Here is a 20,949-nt window from a genome sequence, read left to right as displayed (position 1 = left end):
CATTTCGTTTCTTCGACTCTGTTTAAAGTGAATGAACTAAAAACATACTCGTCGCGCTTTTTTCATCGCAATTCTCAAAACATCAGGATGTTTTTTTTCCTGTGCAATCAATCGTTCTTAGAAGACAGGCATCACAGGGTCACTGAAACATGTGATAAGCTTGTGGTTGATCAGTGTTGATGTTGTTAGAAGATACCTTTGCACTTTGTGGTTCATTTATGCTAAATCCTGCGTGTGAAATAGCTTGTAGCCTCATCTCATTTCTAAGAAAACACTTCAAAAAAAACTAATGTTTTGGTTCAGTTAACCGGCTGCAAATTGAATTGCGACACGCAAAATCACGACAAGTGACGGGCTCAATCATTGTCCAATTTCCAAAGACTCAGACTGTAGTAGTTATGAATTCTACTGATCTTGAAGTCCCTTTGTGGAGTTTCAAACGGGAGAGCTTAAACAAAGACGCGAGTGAGCTAAACAACACCCCAGTAGGGTTTTTTCTCCTTCCCACTCGACTATTTAGAAAGAGACAGTGAGCAGTCTCCTGTAATAGAAGTATTTCACCAAGCTCCAAGCACTGGAAACTGAAGATCTGACTCAAGACTGTAGCCTAGACTTTCGAAAGTCAATCTATTAAGAGGTCAATCTATTATGAGAGCAATAACTTAGAAGTCAAAACATCTTAAGTAGCACTTTGTGACTGGTAGGCATTTAAAGTTCAACATCTCCTGGGCTAAGTAACAAGACCTCATTGTTTAAGACTTCGTTTATTTTTTTTTTTTTGGCGTGTTTGTGTTTAGCCCCAAAGCTTTTTCAGTGTTTTCGCTCATTAATCATGGATATTCAAACCTTGTTGCACAATCTTCATGAAGAAGTATCCTGTTCTGTGTGTATGACCAAGTTCACTGATCCAAAGCAGCTGCCATGTTTGCACAGCTTTTGCCTTCACTGCCTCCAAGAGATTCAACGAACGAGCGGATTCGAGAGAACATTCATGTCCAAAGTGTAGGCAGAACTTTAGGATCCCGGGAGATGGTGATGTTAACGCTTTGTCCACAAATTTTCGTATTAATAGTTTGTTGAATGTGTTGGCCATTAAAGAATGCAACATATGACATGCAAGCGGCGTGAAGTGTGGTAATTGCGACGAAAGAAGGGGAAACTCTTTATGCTGCTTCCAGTGTTGTTCCTTTTGGTGTGGTAATTGTATCAGTTTCCATAATGGCATTTAAGCTAACAAAGAAGCGGGTCCACAATAGGGTTCTTCAATCCCGCCATCCTGACCAAAAATTTCCCCCAATCCCGTTGAGTCCCGTTTGCTTTTATGGGCTAATCCCGATCCTGGTCATGAATCTGTAAAAGTCCTTTCCTTCAAAGGTAAAATTTCCTTTTCCTTGGCTTGTCCAAATTCCCTCGCTTTAAGACCGAAACACAGAAAGTTTGAAATGAATTGCGGAAGGGTTAGGATGAGGAAAAGATCTACTTTTTTAAGGGTTTCTGGGGGCATGCTCCCTTCGAAAATTTTGAAAAATTGAATAAAAACCAGTAACTGTGTTTGGAAGGACTACCGCGACAAGACAAAAGTACCGTATCCTGCAGTAAAGGATCTAATCAGCAACAAATTGTAGAACAAATAATCTAAAAAATAGCGAGGCTGATTTTATAGACTGTTCACAGTCCCCCTATTTTTCCGTGGGATTCTCGAGACCGGTACGCTTCGATGGAATCGCCGTCATCTTGGTTTGTAAAAGCGAGCGCGATCTGGGGAGAGTGTCTAAACTACCGAGGGGAGCGGGAGTGGGTGTTAGTATAGTGGGGGAGGGGAAGATCGCGCTCCCTATTACAAACCAAGATGGCGGCGGTTCCATCGAAGCGTACCGGTCTCGAGAATCCCACGGAAAAATAGGGGGGCTGTGAACAGTCTACTGCTTTTACAATTAGGGAAATATATTTTTGCAATATTTCGAAAGGCAAGGCCTCTCTTATTTAGGGTGTCTCAAACATACCCTTAAGCCGAGAAAGGCCGTGCCTTTCGAAATATTGGAAAAATATATTACCCTAATCGTAAAATCACCCTCGTCTTTTTTTTTAGATTATTTCAAAAATTCATGCCCCTCAGATGTGTTTCCCTCTATTCTGAGTGGCAATATGACCCGTCCGAAGCAAATCTCGGTTCTTAAAGTAACATTTGCCGAATCCCGTTTCGTAAAATCGCCTGATCCCGTGTCCTGTTTATAACTACAATACCGAATCTCGCTCCCCTTTTCCTCCAAAATACCGAATCCCTGTCTTAAAATGAGCCAAATCCCGGATCCCGAAAAATATTACGCACTGGCTCTAAGAGATTTTTAAGATCGAGACTTTGAAAACATTTTAAATCGGCCAGCGTTTTGCTAACAGAAACACCACGAAAAATAAGAGTTAAAGATCTGTAAAGTTGCCATTTGCAGTTCATGTATCGCGGCAATTCACGAAGGACGCGCCAAAACACTTCTGGAAGATGCGGCAAATAAGCGACCATTAAAGCTGAAGTCAACAATTGAATATCGCAATCAAGAGGCACAGAACAAGATGGCACAATTAAATCGTTAAACTTGATGAAAATTGTGTTAAACTTCAAGAACAATCCGCTAGAGGGAAAGGTGACGTGCAAGCAGCAGTTTGTTGACAGAATGATTGCAATCATGAATGCAAGAAAGGTGAAAATCTTTGATATAGTGGTGAACAAAGTGAAAGAATATCTCGAGCGTCTGGGAGTGCAAAAGCAAGAGATTGAACAACAACTCAAAATGCACGAAACGACAATCGAGAAAAGCGAAATACTTTTAAGGCGAAGCACAAGCGCTCAAATCGTACAGCCAAATGAACTTGTGGACAAACCATTTCAGATACAAGGTTATCAAAAAGGCCAGCTGACCGTGACGACTAAAGTTCGCCGGAGATTGATTTCGTGAAAAATCAGCAGTTGTTCCATCATGTAAGCGCTGAACAAATCGGCCTTCTCATTAATTTCCCAACCAAAACCAGACCGAAGGAATCAAGTGCGTGAGGGAAAGCAATTTTCGAAGCGACTGTTGGACTTGAAGCACAAATTGGTGTGGCAACAAGGAACGCTCAAGGAGAACTTTATGAAGAGCGTGACTGCGTAACAGTGGAAATCACAAATCGTGAAGGCCATATCTGTGCAACTAAAGCGCAAGTCCAAGATAACAAAGATGGCACTTACAAGGTCAGCTACTTTGCCAAAGAAACCGGAAAATGAAGATGCCTGGCATCAGTGAGGGTAAATGGAGAGCATGTTCGTGGAAGTCCTTTTGAAGTTCAAATCAAACCCAGACAGTTCAGACCCGTTTTATCTTTTGGACAACAAGTTTCGTCTGATGGAATGTTTAGCTATCCTTGGGAGATAGCAGTGAATGAAAAAAAAATGAGATTGCAGTGACTGAGACTGGTAACCATGGGATCCAGGTATTTAGTAGTAATGGACACGAATGAGAAAACGGATGTTGAAGGAGTATTACCCATAATACCTGCCACTCAAGCGCCATCTTTTTGCGTCCACAGGACACCGGCAAGAAAGTATAGAATAGAACCTATACTCTTGGCGGGCAAAATGTTAACGGCAATGTCTTTTTTCCTTATACGTGGTCTTCACAACGCATGTATAGTGAAAGTTTGGGGTGGTTATTCAAGTTGAAGAAATTGAAAGAGTGCACTACTTTCTTGGTCTAGCTTTGTTTGCTTTCTTTTTATTAGAGGGGAAATTCGTTAACCAGCTACTAACCGCAAAGAAAATTTAGTCGTGTATAAGGGCATTCTCGGAGACCTAGGGGCAGTTATAGTCGGGTAGCAGGGATTTTCGTGGGCGAAAGTTTACTGTAAGAACGGGAGAGCCCCTGGGCAATTACTCTTACCGAACCAGTTCCAGAAGCATTTGAATTCCCCGCTTTTGATTGGCCAGAAAAGTTTACCCGACTGCTACCCGACTAACTGCCCCTGGGTCTCCGACGATGGTATAAGGGTTTATTTTGCCTTGGAGTCAACAAACCGTCGGCTACGCAAGCTAAAATGACTCAATGCTGCTTGGTCTCGCCATCCTTCCAACTATCTCTTTACTTCTTAAGAAACAACAACAAACAGTTTGCCTTTATGCTAAATGTGACGTCACGAGGTATGATAAAGTTTCTCTTTCTTACTATCACTCAGTCTGTCTGTCAGTCTGTCTGTCTGTCAGACTGTCTGTCGCGCGTCGAAGTTAACAATAACTCGACAAGGCGCTCCGGCGGTAGCTGTTTAGTGATCGGACATGAAAATCAATAAAATAAACGAGTGTTTACCCACATTAGTTTACTGCAACGGAACATTCTAATATAAAACCAAGGTCAGAGAAAAAAGGTTACAGTTGAATTAAACTTTAATACCCTGTTTCAATCTGCGTCAGTTTGAATATAATCCATTACAAGAAAGTTTTTTCTAATAAAAGTGTAAGGTATTTGAATATTTACTTCACCCGTTCCTTTCTAGCTAAAAACCGACGACAACTAGAAAGAAAATACTGGCAATGGAATTTCCCTAAATTAACTAATATATTTCATTTTACAGCTCTAGAATACTTCTGAAAGCAAGTATTGCTGCGCATCATAGTGCCCGTATGACCTCGCGCGCCCTTTCATTCCAAAAGTACTTACAAAGACTCTCCGTTGTGTAGGCTAACACAGTGTGACCTGCCCGACTAATCTTATGGAACAGAATCTCATTCCCGAAAATTCTATAGCTGGTCATTTTCCGCCCTTTTAACAACGAAAACAATACGAATTAGCTTTTCAATGTTGAAAGAAAAACCCCCTGCACTCCATGATCTTGTTTCCCTAGCTTCTGATATCCATAAATATAATACCAGATTTGCCACTAGTCAAAACCTGTAGAGACCATTTTTTAGAACTAATTATGGTTTAGCACGGTTTAGAGTAGTGGCATCACAAACCTGGGAAACAATTCCAATGGAAGTTTAGTGTCTGCCTTACAATGTTTTTAAGAAGGAATACAAACTTTTTCTACTTGATAGCCAAACATAAATAATATAAAAAAAATAACGTATACTATTTATATATTTGCTGTAAACACTTTTTTCCTTACTGTAGCTCTTCGACCAGTATTATAAATTCAGTTCTACTTCCCCCTATTTTATTTAAATGCACAGAGGTAGTGGCCAACACGAAAGCCTTGCTCCTTTGGCCACTACGCACTTCTTCCGTAGAAGGTAAAATCATTCAATAAACTGCTCTGCACGTTTAATTTTTTCTTACTATAAAATATATTGTATTTCGTTGTAATAAGTGTGAATAAAATTGAATTGAATGGAATTGAATTGAATTGTTGCGAAAGTTTCAGTGACCTGTCGCTAAAGAAAACGTTTCTTTTTTTTTTTCACAATTTAACTTGAATTTGTGAGGCGGGTAATATCTTTCCGAACAGATACTTCACAGAAACGAACCGTTGGTTGCCCCGGAGCTACGGTATTCCTATGACTTTAAAGGGAGGGGTTCAGATTTCAGCGCATGTGCATGAATTTAAATGCTTTTTTCTCTTTCTTATCAACGTTATGGCCTTAAAAATCCCACTTACATGTACTTCAGTAATCACACTCTATAATTAGTCCAAGCAAAATGACTGATGACCAAAATTCACAGAAAATGTTTGTGGATTGTACTCATATTGTCGATAATTTAGCGTTGACCTGTAGGATTTATTCCACGGTTGATGTGTTTACAGTTATTTGCATGCGAAATAACGCAATCATATGAACAAATTACCACCCGAGTTACCTATTCCCTTCCGAATGGTTCAAAAACAATGAATTAAATTAAAAACAGGCTTGGATCGTAGCGAGCAAAGGCAAAAGAGTAGTTTGACTCATGGACATGCGCAGAACCATGAACCCCTCCCTTTAATAATTAAAATGATTTATTATTCAGTGAATGTACTTAGATGTGATATTTATTTTCAAGTAAAGTTTCGCACATAAATTTAGACATTTAAAGGGGCAGTGTCACCCATATTTATTGTGCCTTTAAATAAACATTTGTATCGATGGATATGTTAAAATAATGATTCAGTAATGTTAACAATTACCTTACGAGTAATTAAATAAGCTAGTATTTATAATCGTTTGCTGCGGATGGCTTGGATGGAAATGGATTACAACTTGAAAAAAAAATGGCCAATTTTTTAAAGTTGTTCATGCGTATTTTTGAAAAACTGCAAAAAACTTATTCATACTTTGTTCTTCCTTGAAGAAATCGGTTTATACTTTCCTCTTTTTTGCTCTACAGACAATTTCATGTTAGAGAAAAGGTCCTGTGTTAAATATTTGAGTAGCTTTGATCAAATATCGGCAGCAAAAGTCTCAGCGACAGTGCCCCTTTAAAACAACTAAAAGATGCCCCTTTAGAGACGTCATATCCAGAGGACTGAATATACAACTCATGTTCACCTATGCAAACACCTGAATACGATGATTGAGATTGTCAGACACAACTATCCTACCATCGTTCATGACTGCTACAGAGAGTGGTCGGTTGAACTCTCCCATTTTACTGCCCTTTGTTCCAAACTTGGTGACCAACTTTCCATTCAGTTCGAATACCTGAATTCTGTGATTGCTGGTATCACAAACCATCAGGTTACCTGCTTTGTTTACTGACAGACCACTAGGGTCATTAAACTCCCCGTCCCCATCCCCCTTCTCTCCGAATTTATAAAGAAATTTCCCCTCCCTGTTAAACACCTTGACACAATGATCACCTCGGTCTGATACTATAAGAAAGTTATCATGTTGGATACAGTGAAATGGGCCGATGAGAGACCCCTTTGTGCCAATGTGGCAAAAAACCTGACCATCATGCGAGAAGACCTTAACTAATTTATTTCCTCTATCAACAACAATAATGTTGCCATCACTGTCAATGGACAAACCATGAGGATTCTTAAGCTGGTGATCAAGACTTCCTTCTACTCCAAACTGTCCAAGGTATTCACCCTGACCACTAAAGAGTTGAACGCGGTGGTTTTTACAATCAGCCACTATAATAATACTGTCATTAAGAAAAACTATCCCAGCAGGCCAGTCAAACTCTCCCTGCTGATCACCTTTTTTACCAAAAGACCTCAAATGGGTTCCATTACTACTAAATACCTGGATCCTATGATTACCAGTCTCAGTCACTGCAATCTCATTTCCTTCGTTCACTGCTACCCCCCAAGGGTTGCTAAACATTCCAGCAGACGAACCTTTCAGTCCAAAAGATAGCATGGGTCTGAACTGTCTGGGTTTGACTTGAACTTGAAAAGGACTGCCACGAACATATTCTCCATTTACCTTCACTGATGCCTGGCACGTCCCGGTTTCTTTGGCAAAGTAGTTGATCTTGTAAGTGCCATCTTTGTTATCTTGGACTTGCGCTTGAGTCACACAGTCATGGCCTTGACGATTTGTGATTTCCAATGTTATGCAGTCACGCTCTTCGTAACGTTGTTCTCCTTGAGCGTTCCTTGTTGTCACGACAATCTGTGCTTCAAGTCCAACAGTCGCTTCACTGATCCCTTTCCCTGTTGCACTTGATTGTTGTGGAATAGAATTAGTGAGAAAACATTTGAAACTGCCGAGTTGTTCGACGCTTACATGATCGGACAACTTTTCATTTTTTACGAAATGAAACAAAGGAGAAGTTATGTTATCAGACTTATCAGGGTCAAATGTGTCTCGTACTTGGTCGCCTTGCCTCCTAAATGGTTTGTCCAGAAGTTCATTTGGCTGCATGATTTGAGCGCTTGTGCTTCGCTTCAAGAGTACTTCGCTTTTCTCGATTGATGATTCATGCATTTTTACTTGTTGTTCAATCTCTTGCTTTTGCATTCCCACTCTCTTGAGATATTGTTCCACTTTGTTCTCCACTCCATCACAGAATTTCATCTTTTTTGCCTCCATAATTGCAGTCATGCTGTCAACAAACTGCTGCAGGTCCCTTTTAGCTCCAGCAGCTTGTTCTTGAACTGTCACACAGTTCTCATCCAGTTTTTCGATTTGTGCCATCATGTTCTGTGCCTCTAGTTTCTGATATTCAATTGCTGACTTCAGTTCTAATTTTCGCGCATTAGCTGCCTCTTCCAAAACCATTTTAGCGTGACCTTCGTGAATTGTAGCAACACATGAATTGCAAATGGCAACTTTACAATCTGTGCAAAAGAACTTGAGCTCTTCCCTTTCATGGTGCTTCTGTTGGCAGAATGCTGGCCGCTTTAAAATGTTCTCAAAGTCTCGATCTTGGAAGTCTTTCAGCGCCAGCACGTAATGTTCTTTGTAGACTTTGATGAAATTGTGGGAGCTGATGCATTCATCGCACCAGAAGGAACAACATTGAAAGCAGTACGAACTACTTCCTCCGCTTCTTTTGTCACAATTTCCACACTTCACGCCGCTCATGTTGCATTCTTTTATGGCTAACACATCCAACAAACTATTGATTCGAAAGTTTGTCGGCAAAGCGTTAAGATCACCGTCTTCAGGGATCCTGAAGTTCTGCCTACACTCTGGACATGAAATGGTCTCTCGATTTCCGCTCGTTCGTTGAATCCTTTGCAGGCAGTGAAGACAAAAGCTGTGCAAACATGGCAGCTGCTTTGGATCAGTGAACTTGGTCATACAAACAGAACAGGATACTTCTTCATGAAGATTGTTCAACAAGGTTTGAATATCCATTATTAATGAAAGAAAGTACTGAAGAAGCTTTGGAGTAACCCAGTTAAAGTCTTACTGAAACAATGAGGTCTTGACAAGACTTGTCGACTTAACCCTGCGGATGGTTAAGATTTCTACCAATCAGAAAGCGCCATGTAAGATGTTTTGACTTCTAAGTTCATTCAAGGTTTCAGAATTGTGGTCTTGATAGAATAATATAACCTCCGGAAGTTTAGGCTGTCATCATGATCAGTTGATTCAGATCTCTTCAGAAGATAGCTTGATAGAATGCCTCTTGTACAGGAGACTGCTAATGTTGTAGTCTCTTCCTAAATATTCGAGTGGGATGGAAAAAGAACCCAATTGGGGTTTTTTTTACTCGAGTGAATTTGCGTCATTCTTTAATTAAGCTCTCCCCCTTGAATATCCACAAAGGGACTTAGATCAGCGGTATTCATAACCACTACACATGACTACAGTCTGAGACTGCATTGAGCCAGTGACTTGTCGTGATTTGACGTGATTTGACGCAGGTCAACTGACTTATTCAAGTGTTTTCTGAGAAATGAGCTAAGGCGTAACCTATTTCATCACGATTTGGCATAAATTAACCTCAAAATGCAAAGGCATGAAACATATTGATCAACGACAAGGGTATCACATGTTTGACCCTGTGATGCCTGTTTTCTGAGGATGATTGATTGAAAAGAAAGTGATTGCTTTTCCCACCCCCACACCCCGCGTTTTATATATTAAGGGCAAATGTTGCCCAAAATCAAACATTTTCAAACTATCATTCGGTACATTTTCACTTTCCAGAAAATCGATAATAACAGAATTCTGTGAAAATGCCGTGTTTTTGAGTATGAAATTTAGCGCGATTTGCGAAGCTTCGTGTTACAAAATAAAACACTCCAGAGAAATAAAAGGGCGTTACTAAAGGAAAGGGGGAATGGGGAATGGAGTTGGTCAGCGATGATTTCATAATTATAAAAACGTTGGAATCGACGCAGTAAGAATTTTGCACGAGTGTTCGAAGCATGCAAGGTAAGGTTGATAGTGCTTTGTATTTTTTTTTTCCTTTTGTATCACTGAGTTGATATTTAACTTTTTGGAAATCATAAGCAAGATACAGTCGAACCTCCTCTAACGGCCACCTCTCCACAACGGCCCCTTTTTTGTCCCGGACAGTCCATATATTAGCTCTTGTTTAAACCTCTCTACAACGGCATTGGCCACTTAAGCGCGTCCCCAACTGCCAAAATAACCTCTCGACAACGGCCAGTCTTTTCAGTGACTGACGAAAAAGTCAAGAATGGTCACGAATTTTGATCCGTTTGGGGCGTCAATGATTAATCGCAGCAAGTCTTTCAATTCAACAAAAATTAAATGCAAATACAGTACTTTTTTGTAAGAACCTTCTCTAGAACATATTTAGAACATACGTCAGGCTGAGAGTCAGTTGAGAACACTACGAGTAGTAGTCGCTAATTTTGGAGAGTTTTATCCGGCGAATACAAGCGCGCGCTAGAGAGTCACCTTCCGCGAGGAAACGTGTCGCGAGGGAAATAAAAATGGACAAAATTATCGACTGTACTCGCAGTTTAAATTGTTCGTTTGTTTATTTTTGTTGTTGTTGTTGTTGTTTTTCGTATATTATTTTCAAGTTGGTTGGAGGGACATCATGTTCGCGGCACCAGTGCAAGTCGCACAAGCATTTGACAAGCAGCTTGATACCATTGTATCCATTTTAATGGTATATGTATTTTGATTGTGTTCCATTTACATGCTGCAGTATATAAGCATAAATTGTCTACAATCAGGACTACAGTACTTAGAACGAATGTTGCCAACCTTACTGGTTTCGTCTTGTTAACATTTTGATTCAAAAAATTATAAACGTTTTATTGTGTATTTTATCTAAATATGTATTGTTTAAGATTGGATTACCATTATAGGCTACATTAAGCATGAACTTGGCACAATAAACATGCTGCACTTCCCGAAAAAAGGTGTCATATTACACACTTCTACCTCCCAATAACGGCCACCTCTCAACAACGGCCACTTTCTTATGTCCCCAATGTAGCCGTTGTGGGGAGGTTCAACTGTATTCCAGGTTTCAGAATTGTGGTCTTGATAGAACGACCTCCTGAAGGTTAGACTGTCGTCGTGATCAGTGATTCAGATCATTTCAGAAGTGATTGCCTGGTGAAATGCCTCTTATACAGGGGACTGCTTATAGTCCCTTTCTAAATATTCGAATGGGAGGGAGAAAGAACCCAGTTAGGGTGGTTTTTTGCTCACGTGGATTCGCGTCATTTTTTAATTAAGCTCTCCTTCTTAAATATCCACAAAGGGACTTAGATCAGCGCGGTATTCATAACCACTACAGTCAAACTCAATCTCGTACCCAGAGTCATCAACTCTTTTTCCAGCGATAGGTCGCCAGAAGAGACTGGAACCGTTAAGTTAAAAGTTTTCTCAAAAGCATATTAAATCCCTTTTAAAATTTTCGCTGGTTTAAGTCATGTTTAATAGAGGAGTAAAGGTATTAAAGCTCTCTTAACCATAACATTAAATTCAATGAAATATTTAGACCTGGCTTAGGCTAACTTAAATTGTACTAAACTTAGATTTAAGTGCCTTTAACGTTAACCTAGACTTATTTAACCTAAGTTTAAGACATGATTAATTTAAGTTTAAGATTACTTAAATGAGTACTGGACTTAGATTTAAGGTAATTAAACGATAAATGAAGTTTTTTAATCTAAGTTTAAGACATGATTAATCCAAGAATACTTTTAAAAAAGAGTTTGTCCAGCACCCGGAGATATTTCCCCCGAGCAACTGCGCCCGTGCGCCTGACTATTTTTTAAAACCATGTTAATAAATTGTCCGTGGGAGGTTTTTCATGAGGCTACTACCTGACACAAACATAAAATGCTCAAACGTATTGAAAAAGACAGTATTCGACCGGAGAATATTAATTCCCACACTGTTACAAAACAATCACGGTCCTCTGAGATTACACCAGGCTTTTTAGGCATAAAAAGTATGGGGTATCGTTCACTGCTTTATGAGTGGAAAATATGTGGATGTTTCCCCGCACAACTTGAGAGTGAACCTCGAGACGTCAATTAAGTAACTGTCAGTTATTTAGATTATGGAAACTGTAACATTTTGTCACTAGCTTGTAATAGTCTTAGAAAATGTTTGTAGGCATTTCGCCAATTTTAAAACATTATATTGAAAATCACCCACTTTCACTAGCTCCTCACTGTCACAGGACAAAATGAACCCTGAGATTTAATTCCGACTTCGTTTTTTACAAACAAAAAAGTACGATCGACTGCACTTGGAATCGTTCCATTTACCACTGGTATGATACATCATTAAGCACTGCTCATTAACGCCGCCATTAGGTTGATTAGAAGACCAGGCCGTGTACTTGCCCCAGGTCTCTCCGTTCACCCAGACCCATCTTCCCTCTTTGGCGATGTCGTTTCCTCCTATCCATGTTTTATTCCCTGAGGCAGAGGTGAGCGAGTGGACAAAGTCATTCTCCTCTTTTGAATGAATGGTTGCCAGCTGGGAACTCAGGCTGTCGCAGTGCGCTTTGGCCGACCGCCATGTCGCTTTAGTCTCGACAAATTTGTAACAGCGGTTGTTGAACCACCTCCATCCGTCTGTCAGGTTGCAAGCTGGAGCTGTAAGGTGAAAGTTAAGTTAGTTCGGTGAGGAGATGTTACATAAAGAGAGAGGCCTATGACCCTTTTGGATTGTACAATGCTGTTATTGGCCAGGGATTCGCAAGCTTGCCACCGTTTCCTTTCTTCTCGTCCCGGTGACTAAATCAATAACCTAAATTAGACCGCTAAGCGATGGAACAATGATCTGCCATCAGACCAACTTGGCTTTGTTCATTTCGCGTTGTTTTGCGTGTTTTCTTTTTCATTTTACTCTTTCTTGCGTATTTCTAATTTCGACTTTGTTTAATGTCACTGTAAATAACTTGTAATCTGTCCATCTTCGTTCGTATTCCATTTTGTATTTTAAAAAGTGCATTTATCCTGTGGCGTCTAATCTTGGTGTTCGTGGCAGCGACGGCTACGGGCAGCCACACAGAAAGTGATGAATAGCTAAAAAGAGGAGTCGCCGTGGCCGATCCGGCACTATGTGAAGAGTTACAGGCGGGATATGCACTGTGACTTGCTGGGAAGATAACTAAGGTTCATTTTTCACAAAACGGTAGGGTGAGGCAATCCTCTGTCCCATACTAATCTCATCCAAAAGAAGAAACAAAGAAACAAATGAATTAATAAAAACTTTGTTGAACTTCTCGGAAAACCATGTTTTGCTGTTCCTTTTGCTGTTCCGACATTCTTCATTCCTTTAAAAGATTACAGGAAATGTTCAAGGTACGTTAAGAGGACCAATGTCTTTTTTCCGTGCCAATCTTTTCTGTTCATAGGATCAAGCCTTATCAAGGTCAGAACGCCCAAAACGTTTAAGTATAACATAATTGGCGATATATTTTCGTTAATAACGATGTCATTACAATAAGAAATGTAATACAAAAATAGCATAAAAGCCTACCTATGTTAATATCCTTTGCCCAACCAAACCAATGAAATATTGTGAGAGAACCAAGACTGCAGTGCCATTCAAAAACAAACAAGTTTCCTAAAACTACAGACTGAAATTTGACAAATTTCATAGTTTGCTTACTTTCGCAATGTTTTCCGGTATAAGCTCCTGATGCACAAAGGCATTTGTAGGAATCATCGTCGTAATTTGCAATACAGGAACCTCCGTTCTGACACGGTTTTTCCAAGCAAGGTGTCTGAAATAGTGTAAATAACAATTGTGAAAATTAAATCCATATCAAGTAATACAAAAACAAAATATTAAAAAAAAAACTTACGAAAAACAAACTAAGGTGAGTCGTAAATAATCTAAAACGCAAGAGTGATTTTCAGTTTTTTTTTTTTTTTTTTTTTTTTTTTTTTTTACTTTAACAAAAAGCCTGGGGGGAGGAGAAGGGACCCCCTCGGCCAGCTTCACTCGGCTCGCTTCGCTAGCGGCCTTTTCCTTCGCCATTTTCTTCGCCCTATCCGGCTACGGGAGCCTGTTCACAGGCTACTCCAGGCGCCTCTCATTAGTCGAACGCATCACGAGGTGCACTGGCAGCTTGGGACGAGTATACTGCGATCATGAGAGCAGTCCGTTATTATTCATAGGGATAGTAAATCGAGCGAACCACTAATATTCCTTCTCCATTGAAAGCTCTAATGTTGAGTACGTGGTTGTTTCCCAGCGCAGATTAAACAATGATAAATGATGATAGATGTGTTTATTCAGTCAGTGACACAAACATACTTGGATAAGAAAATCCGAGTTCTCCCAGCAGGATTCCAACCTTTGCACCTTGTAGTTCGACTGGATGCTCTACGTACCACTGAGCAACAGAAGATTCGTGGGATATAGTTAACTCACTAGGCTCATGTGATGATGTTTGTGTGTATTAGCAAATCTTTACTAACGATATTCGTTTTCGCTGACTAGTAAATTCCTTTCGAGTTTACCTTCACCTAAAATGGCAAATCGTACATTAATCCACGCGAAATTGCTTCAGTATGTCATGGTCGTGAAATTACTTATACCTACCGAGTGAAATTTTATTGACAATGTGGTTGGTACCTTTGTTAGAGAAAACTTTCTACACAACTTTAGTTCTCGTCTTTTGAATGAGGCACTTGCGACACTAACATTTGCGAATTTGCCGAAACTTATTTCTTCCAGTTGACCAATATTAAAAATGACTGTTTTCTTTTTAACGATAAATTTTCGCTTTCGCGTAGTCTCGTGGATAACATGGACATCAATTAATAACAAAGTCTGCTAACTTACCCATCTGGAGAGATGATGGGAAGATGCGTTTTCTCTGAAACTATGGGAAATGTTAAACATGTCAGCAGACAACAACTCGCACCAAAATATTCCTTTTTCGTCTGACGTAGAAGCTATATTCAGCGAAAAACACGTTGAGGTTGTCAGGCATTGTAATACGCAGTCGGTTAATTCAGGAACTTTAATTGTTCCTATCTTGTTCGGCACTGCCAGATAGTGAAACTTGTGTTCCACGAAATTGTCGAATTGAATCAACGTATCGGCAGATTCAAACCAAACCTCTTTCGCTTCGTTTAGGAAAGCAAAATGGTAGAATAAACACATATTAAAGACGGTAGAAAAAGACGGCATGATCTCAGTTGGCTTTTCTCTTTGCAATTGTACGCGGACAAGAAATCTGGCCAGGGTGCGTTTCGAGAACTGTTACTTTTCTCTTATTCTTCCTCTCTTTATCAATATTATCTAATGCATAATTGATGACGAATTGGCAGGGCGCCGGATGCGTTCTAATTGTGTTTGAGGAGGTTAATGAAAACTGGTGACTTCGGCGAACAAATGCTCACAACAATGACCCGGCTTATTTTTTAATATTCTGGTTGTAGGAAAAATTCACAACTCGCTATGACGCTATTAGCATAGGTTAGGTTGAGGCGGGAGGCAAAACTGCATGGAAAGAAATTTACAAAAATTACGTACAAACACAAGTATATATACTTGGCCCACATATAATATGGGTTTCATGAAACATTCCTCCCACGTATGCGGCGTATACTTAGCCTAACAAAAGGCAGAGTTTCAAAAAGGATATATGGCGATTGCCAAGAAAAAAGAGACTCCGAGAGAGGGTATCTATTAAAGAGCTGATTTCGGCACAATCATTCTCAGATAAAAGTATTTCAAAGTCTTATTGCGAAAAATTGAGCTGAAAAGAGAGCTGAAATTTTTTTTTGAGCGTATTTCTTTGCAATCGTAAAGACTTTTTTGTTGGAAACATTTCACCTCCAAATTGGAACTCAATAATTATTTTGGCTAGCTTTCCAAGACTGGCAAGAAAAGGCACATAAGCCGTTTCAATTTTATTTTCGTACCAGTCATTAACAATTCTGCCTCCCTGTTACCCTTTATGATATACAGTTTGAACAATTTCACCGGTGTTTATGTAAGAGACTCTTCATGATTGAACTATAAACGAGAAGGCGGGTTTATGGCAGCAAAATTATTTCTGATTATGTCAGAGATTGCAAGGTTACCGAAATTGTTTCAATCCCTCACAGGAATGCATTATACGATTACATCAGTAAGCTTCTAGCCTGGGGAGTTACATGAAATTTAAAATTTGAAATGTTTCTCGACTTTTAACTATTAATTTCTGCTCCAGGTTAATACCAGCTAGTAAGTAAATATAACACAAAGCACATAAGTGTGTGTTGGAAACATTTCACCTCCAAATTGGAACTCAATAATTATTTTGGCTAGCTTTCCAAGACTGGCAAGAAAAGGCACATAAGCCGTTTTAGTTTTTTTTTTTTTGTACCAGTCATTAACAATTCTGCCTTCCTGTTACCCTATATGATATACAGTTTGAACAATTTCACCGGTGTTAATATAAGAGCCTCTTCGTGATTGAACTATAAACGAGAAGGCGGGTTTATGGCAGCAAAATTATTTCTGATTATGTCAGAGATTAAAAGGTTACCGGATTTGTTTCAATCCCTCAGCAATGCATTATACGATTACATCAGTAAGCTTCTAGCCTGGGGAGTTACATGAAATTTAAAATTTGAAATGTTTCTCGACTATTAACTATTAATTTCTGCTCCAGGTTAATGCCAGCTAGTGTTGGCCCATTGCTTGTACTCAGACCCTTTCTGAGGGAAACTTCATCGTATCCGGGCTACCCAGAACCGGTAATTGCGGTTGTCATTGTAGAAATCCCTCGTGGTCGATCGCGACTGAGGAATAAAGACTGTGTTGTGTTCATTGAGTTATCAGTAAGGCGTATGTCGTCGACCCCGGCCAATTAATAACATGGTGTCAGAATAGTGAGATCGGCCCGACAAATCGACAAAGGAAACATTCACGGAGGTTAAACGCACACCAAACGATACCATCGCAGACAACTCGTCAAACAAAGATGGCGAACCTCAAACGACCTGAATTGAAACTCGGCGGGAATATACCCGAAAATTTCAAGAACTTTGAAGTTAGATTTCACGATTACTGCAACCAAGCAGACTACAGAAACCTGGCGAAAAACCCGGTCACGGAGAGAGCGGATTATTACAAGAAAGCTTTGCTAGAAATATCGCCGTTACGATCGGCAATGCCAGACGAAGCTTTGCAGGTGATCCGCTACACCATTGAACTGCAGATCCCAGCTGATGATAGGGGAAAACCATGGGGTCTGGATGGACAAGTTACGACTTCATTACACTGGATCTATCGGAAGCCCTCTGCTGGCAGACAGATTCAAATTCTGGCACGCTCAACAAAGCCCACATGAATCCGTTCAAGAATGGGAGGTTAAAGTCAGACAGGCAGGCAGCCTTGCTCCTACAACACGTCGACAGACGAAATGTGCCGCGATAAATTCGTGTTTGGGCTACACGATGACACAATGAGAGCTGAGTTACTGAAAACGCACTTAAAGTCGGATGGAACGCCCAAGAGCATGCAAGACGTCGTAGCCGAAGCCAAGGCCCATGAGTCGGCTCAGAAAGCGAACAAACTCATTACAGACGCCACAAAAGGAATTGAAGAACAAGTGAACTGGACTAGCCACAAACAAATGAAATAAAAGCGGGAGCCCGGAACCTGTTTTTGGTGCGGGGACCGACGAGCACCCCACTCCTGGAAAACATGCCCTGCCAATGACAAAACGTGCACAAAGTGTGGGATTAACGACCACTTCTCCAGAGTTTGTCTTGAAACAGGGCCCTCCCCCCAACAAGCACAACCGCGGAAAACTACCCAATGGCAACCTCAGGGCAGAGGCCGCGGCGACAGAACCCCTCGTGATCGGCCCCAACCGGTACCCCCCACAAACAGAACGTACATCTGCTACACACCGCCAATGATCACCTCATTGTAGAATACTACACTGATGACTACCAAGAACAGTGCTACTCCCTGGAAACACGGCAACTACACAGTGTCCGCACAGACGCCGCAAAGAAAAAGCACTTTGTTACCCTGCCAATATCTGCAACTGGGAACAAATTCATCCCAATGACATTTCAGATAGACACCGCCGCCACCTGCAATACCCTGTCTGAAAACACCCTTCTCAGGCTGATGCCAAAAATGAAGCTAACAAAGTCACCTTACCTCCTCCACCCCTACGACAACGCCCAGCCACTGAAACCATTGGGGCAGATCGACCTCCTATGCGAACGAAACAGAAGATACGAAACACTCACATTCCAGGTAATCCCTCGAGACGTCATGTTGGCCAAACCAGCCCTTCTCTCTGGGTCCGACTGTGAGACGCTGGGGCTCATCATCATCAAAGCAGACGAACTATTTTCCCTCATAACAGCAGTAACAGAATCCACAGGAAAGAGAGCCCCCCCCCCCCCCCCCCTACCAAGCCAGCTCGTCACATACCAGCCAAGCCTCAGGCAGCCCAACAGCGAACACCCACGGCACACCCAAGGAAGCCACAGGCTGCCATCTGGACCACCCCAACCAGGACAAACAGTGCGGGGAACCCACAACGCCCTCACCCTCAAAACCCATAATGATCCCTTCTAAAAGACGTCTGGCCGCACCTGGGGAGCTCACAAAAGAGAACGTACTACAACAGTATCCTGAGAATTTTGAAGGCCTTGGCTACTTGGGACCCCCAGTTCACTTTGAAGTAAAAGCCGACGTCTCACCAGTACAGATGCCTATCCATTGAGTTCCAGTAGCCAAACGTATCAAAGAAAAGGAATCCCTTGACAGATACGCTGCAGCCGGCATCATAAAGAGAGTAGAGGAACCGACCTCATGGTGCTCCAACGAGGTCATTAAAGAGACACCAAAGAAAACAGGGCTTTGCATTGACCCCAGTCAAACAATTAACAAGGGCATTCTGCGACCAGTATACCAGATGCCAACACTGTCTGAGCAACTTCACCAACTCTGCCATGCCAAATGCTTCTCACTAGTCGATGTTAGAGAAGGCTTCCTACACGTACCTCTTGATGAAGCATCGTCACTCATGACAACAATGCATACATCCTACGGGAGATACCGATGGCTACGGCTGCCATTTGGTGTCTCAAGTGCCCCTGCGGAATTTCAGAAACGCCTGATGTCAGCTCTAGAGGGCCCTGAAGGCATCCTGTGTATGGCAGATGATCATGACATCCTTGTCTTTGGAGAAGGTTCAAACTACCAAGAAGCCGAGCAAGGCCATGACCGCCGGTTTGTTGCCCTTATGGAGCGCTGCTCAAACAAGAACATAAAACTAAACCAGAACAAACTACAGTTCAAACTGAAACAAGTCAAATTCATGGGCAACATCATAACTGACCAAGGAACGCAAGAAGACCCAGACAAGATAGCAGCAATCACGACAATGGCCCCACCCCAAAACAAAGCAGGCGTACAGAGATTCGTGGGGATGGCCAACTACCTCTCACACTGTTGCCCCAACCTCAGCAACACTATCAGGCCTCTCACCCAACTCACCCAGTCAGATACCCCCTTTATGTGGGCACAAGCACAAGATGACGCATTTCAGAAAGCTAAACACCTCAGTTCCACTGCACCAGTGCTCCAATACTATGACCTCAACAAACCGGTGACACTTCAAGTTGATGCAAGTGAGGTTGGCGCGGGCGCTGCCCTCCTCCAGCCGAATAGTAAAGGACGCCTCCAACCTGTAGCATACACATCAAACAGCCTCAACGCCACCGAACAACGATACTCACAAATAGAGAAAGAGTGCTTAGCCATTTGCAACGCATTCAGAAAATTCGACCACTGGCTGTATGGAAAATCAGACAAAGAGGTCCACAACGACCATCAGCCACTTGAGACCATCTGCAAAAAGCCCCAGCACAAAGCACCAGCGCGGTTACAGAAAATGCTCATGCGACTGCAGAGATACCGCTTCACCATTAAATACAACCAGGGAATCTCACTCCACTCGGCTGACACCCTTTCGAGAGCCGCACTGCCTACCCCAGTATACGCCCGCGTCACAGGTTTCGAAGTCTTCAGGGCTGAACTCACAGAGGACTCAGGCACACACAACCCACGTCTGACAGAAACCACCGAATCTCGCTTACGCGATGAGACCAAAAAAGGATGAACACCTCTCCAAACTAATGACCACAATCGTTCAAGGCTGGCCGGATAGCAGAAACCAGGTTCCACAACCACTACGGCCATACTGGCCTTACCGGGATGAGCTAACGATCGACAATGGCCTTATCTACAAAGGAGCACAAGTGATGATACCACAATCCATGCAAGCTGAGATGCTGCTCAAAAACCATGCAAACTACTTTGGTCCTGAGTCAAATATACGCATGACACAGGAAGTATTATTCTGGCCGGGGATGCGACAAGCAGTCTTTGATATGTGCAACAACTGTAGTACCTGTGCACAGTATGGCTCGACGTCAACAAAAGAACCTTTGAGATCGCTCCCGATCCCAACACTACCACGGCAGATCATAAGCCAAGACATCTTCATACACAGACAGAAAGCCTACCTCGTAACAGTATGCCACTTCTCTGATTGGATTGAAGTGAATGAACTTGATGACATCTTAGCCACAACAGTTATCAGCAAAACCAAAGCTCGCTTTGCCGGGTTCGGCTTTCCCCGTATCTGTCACACAGACAACGGTCCGCAATTTGTCAGCAAGGACTACATGGACTTTGCTTCTCAATATGGATTCACACATACCACCTCCAGCCCCTACCATTCCCAAGGCAACGGTCGAGCGGAAGCGGCAGTGAAAGTGTCGGAGTCCATGCTAAAGAAATCAGATGACTTCCAAATCGCCTTGCTTAACTATAGGAACACATCCCAAAAAGGCCACACTTACTCTCCTGCTGAACGTATGGTGAGCCGTCGGACACGAACATCACTCCCAACGGCTGACCACCTTTTGGAACCAATGTCGATCAACCGCGACACCATATCAACAGATATCAAGGCAAAACGCAACGCCAGTAAAGCCTACTACGACAAGACTGCCAGCCCAGAGCACAATGCTATCAACATTGGTGAATTTGTGTATGCACGTCCGCCGACTAGTAAACCAGGCACCCCATGGGCATATGGCCGTGTAACTGAAGAA

At 41.7% G+C, this 20,949-nt stretch overlaps 3 protein-coding genes across 3 annotated transcripts in view; all 3 read right to left on the bottom strand.

Annotated features, from left to right (window-relative positions):
• Nucleotides 1–20,949, bottom strand: part of LOC146479533 (lectin-like) — a 311,213-nt gene that overhangs the window by 275,912 nt on the left and 14,352 nt on the right. The gene's annotated exons all lie outside the window — the stretch shown is intronic.
• Nucleotides 5,411–9,049, bottom strand: LOC146479535 (E3 ubiquitin-protein ligase TRIM71-like). Its single transcript, XM_085110370.1, has one exon. The coding sequence runs from the start codon at nucleotides 8,753–8,755 to the stop codon at nucleotides 6,491–6,493; it is 2,265 nt and encodes a 754-aa protein (XP_084966496.1). The 5' UTR covers nucleotides 8,756–9,049; the 3' UTR covers nucleotides 5,411–6,490.
• On the bottom strand, nucleotides 11,578–15,079 carry LOC146479534 (lectin-like). The gene is made up of 3 exons (XM_085110383.1): nucleotides 14,648–15,079; nucleotides 13,466–13,580; nucleotides 11,578–12,444 (listed from the first exon to the last, which is right to left on the bottom strand). The coding sequence occupies exons 1-3, from the start codon at nucleotides 14,996–14,998 to the stop codon at nucleotides 12,044–12,046; spliced, it is 867 nt and encodes a 288-aa protein (XP_084966509.1). The 5' UTR covers nucleotides 14,999–15,079; the 3' UTR covers nucleotides 11,578–12,043.

This window comes from Pavona decussata, unplaced genomic scaffold (genome assembly GCF_977016875.1).
Source record: "Pavona decussata unplaced genomic scaffold, jaPavDecu1.1 SCAFFOLD_58, whole genome shotgun sequence".
Classification (NCBI taxonomy): domain Eukaryota; kingdom Metazoa; phylum Cnidaria; class Anthozoa; order Scleractinia; family Agariciidae; genus Pavona; species Pavona decussata.
This window is presented reverse-complemented; position numbering and strand designations above follow the sequence as displayed.

What these genes read in the sequence shown, in the direction of transcription:
- LOC146479534 (XM_085110383.1), bottom strand. Translation starts at nt 14,998, where the DNA reads ATGCCGTCTTTTTCTACCGTCTTTAATATGTGTTTATTCTACCATTTT. An exon ending in CCCATCATCTCTCCAGATGG is followed by an intron (nt 13,581 to 14,647) that starts GTAAGTTAGCAG and finishes ACACTATTTCAG; the next exon opens with ACACCTTGCTTGGAAAAACC. An exon ending in TACCGGAAAACATTGCGAAA is followed by an intron (nt 12,445 to 13,465) that starts GTAAGCAAACTA and finishes TTCACCTTACAG; the next exon opens with CTCCAGCTTGCAACCTGACA.
- LOC146479535 (XM_085110370.1), bottom strand. Translation starts at nt 8,755, where the DNA reads ATGGATATTCAAACCTTGTTGAACAATCTTCATGAAGAAGTATCCTGT.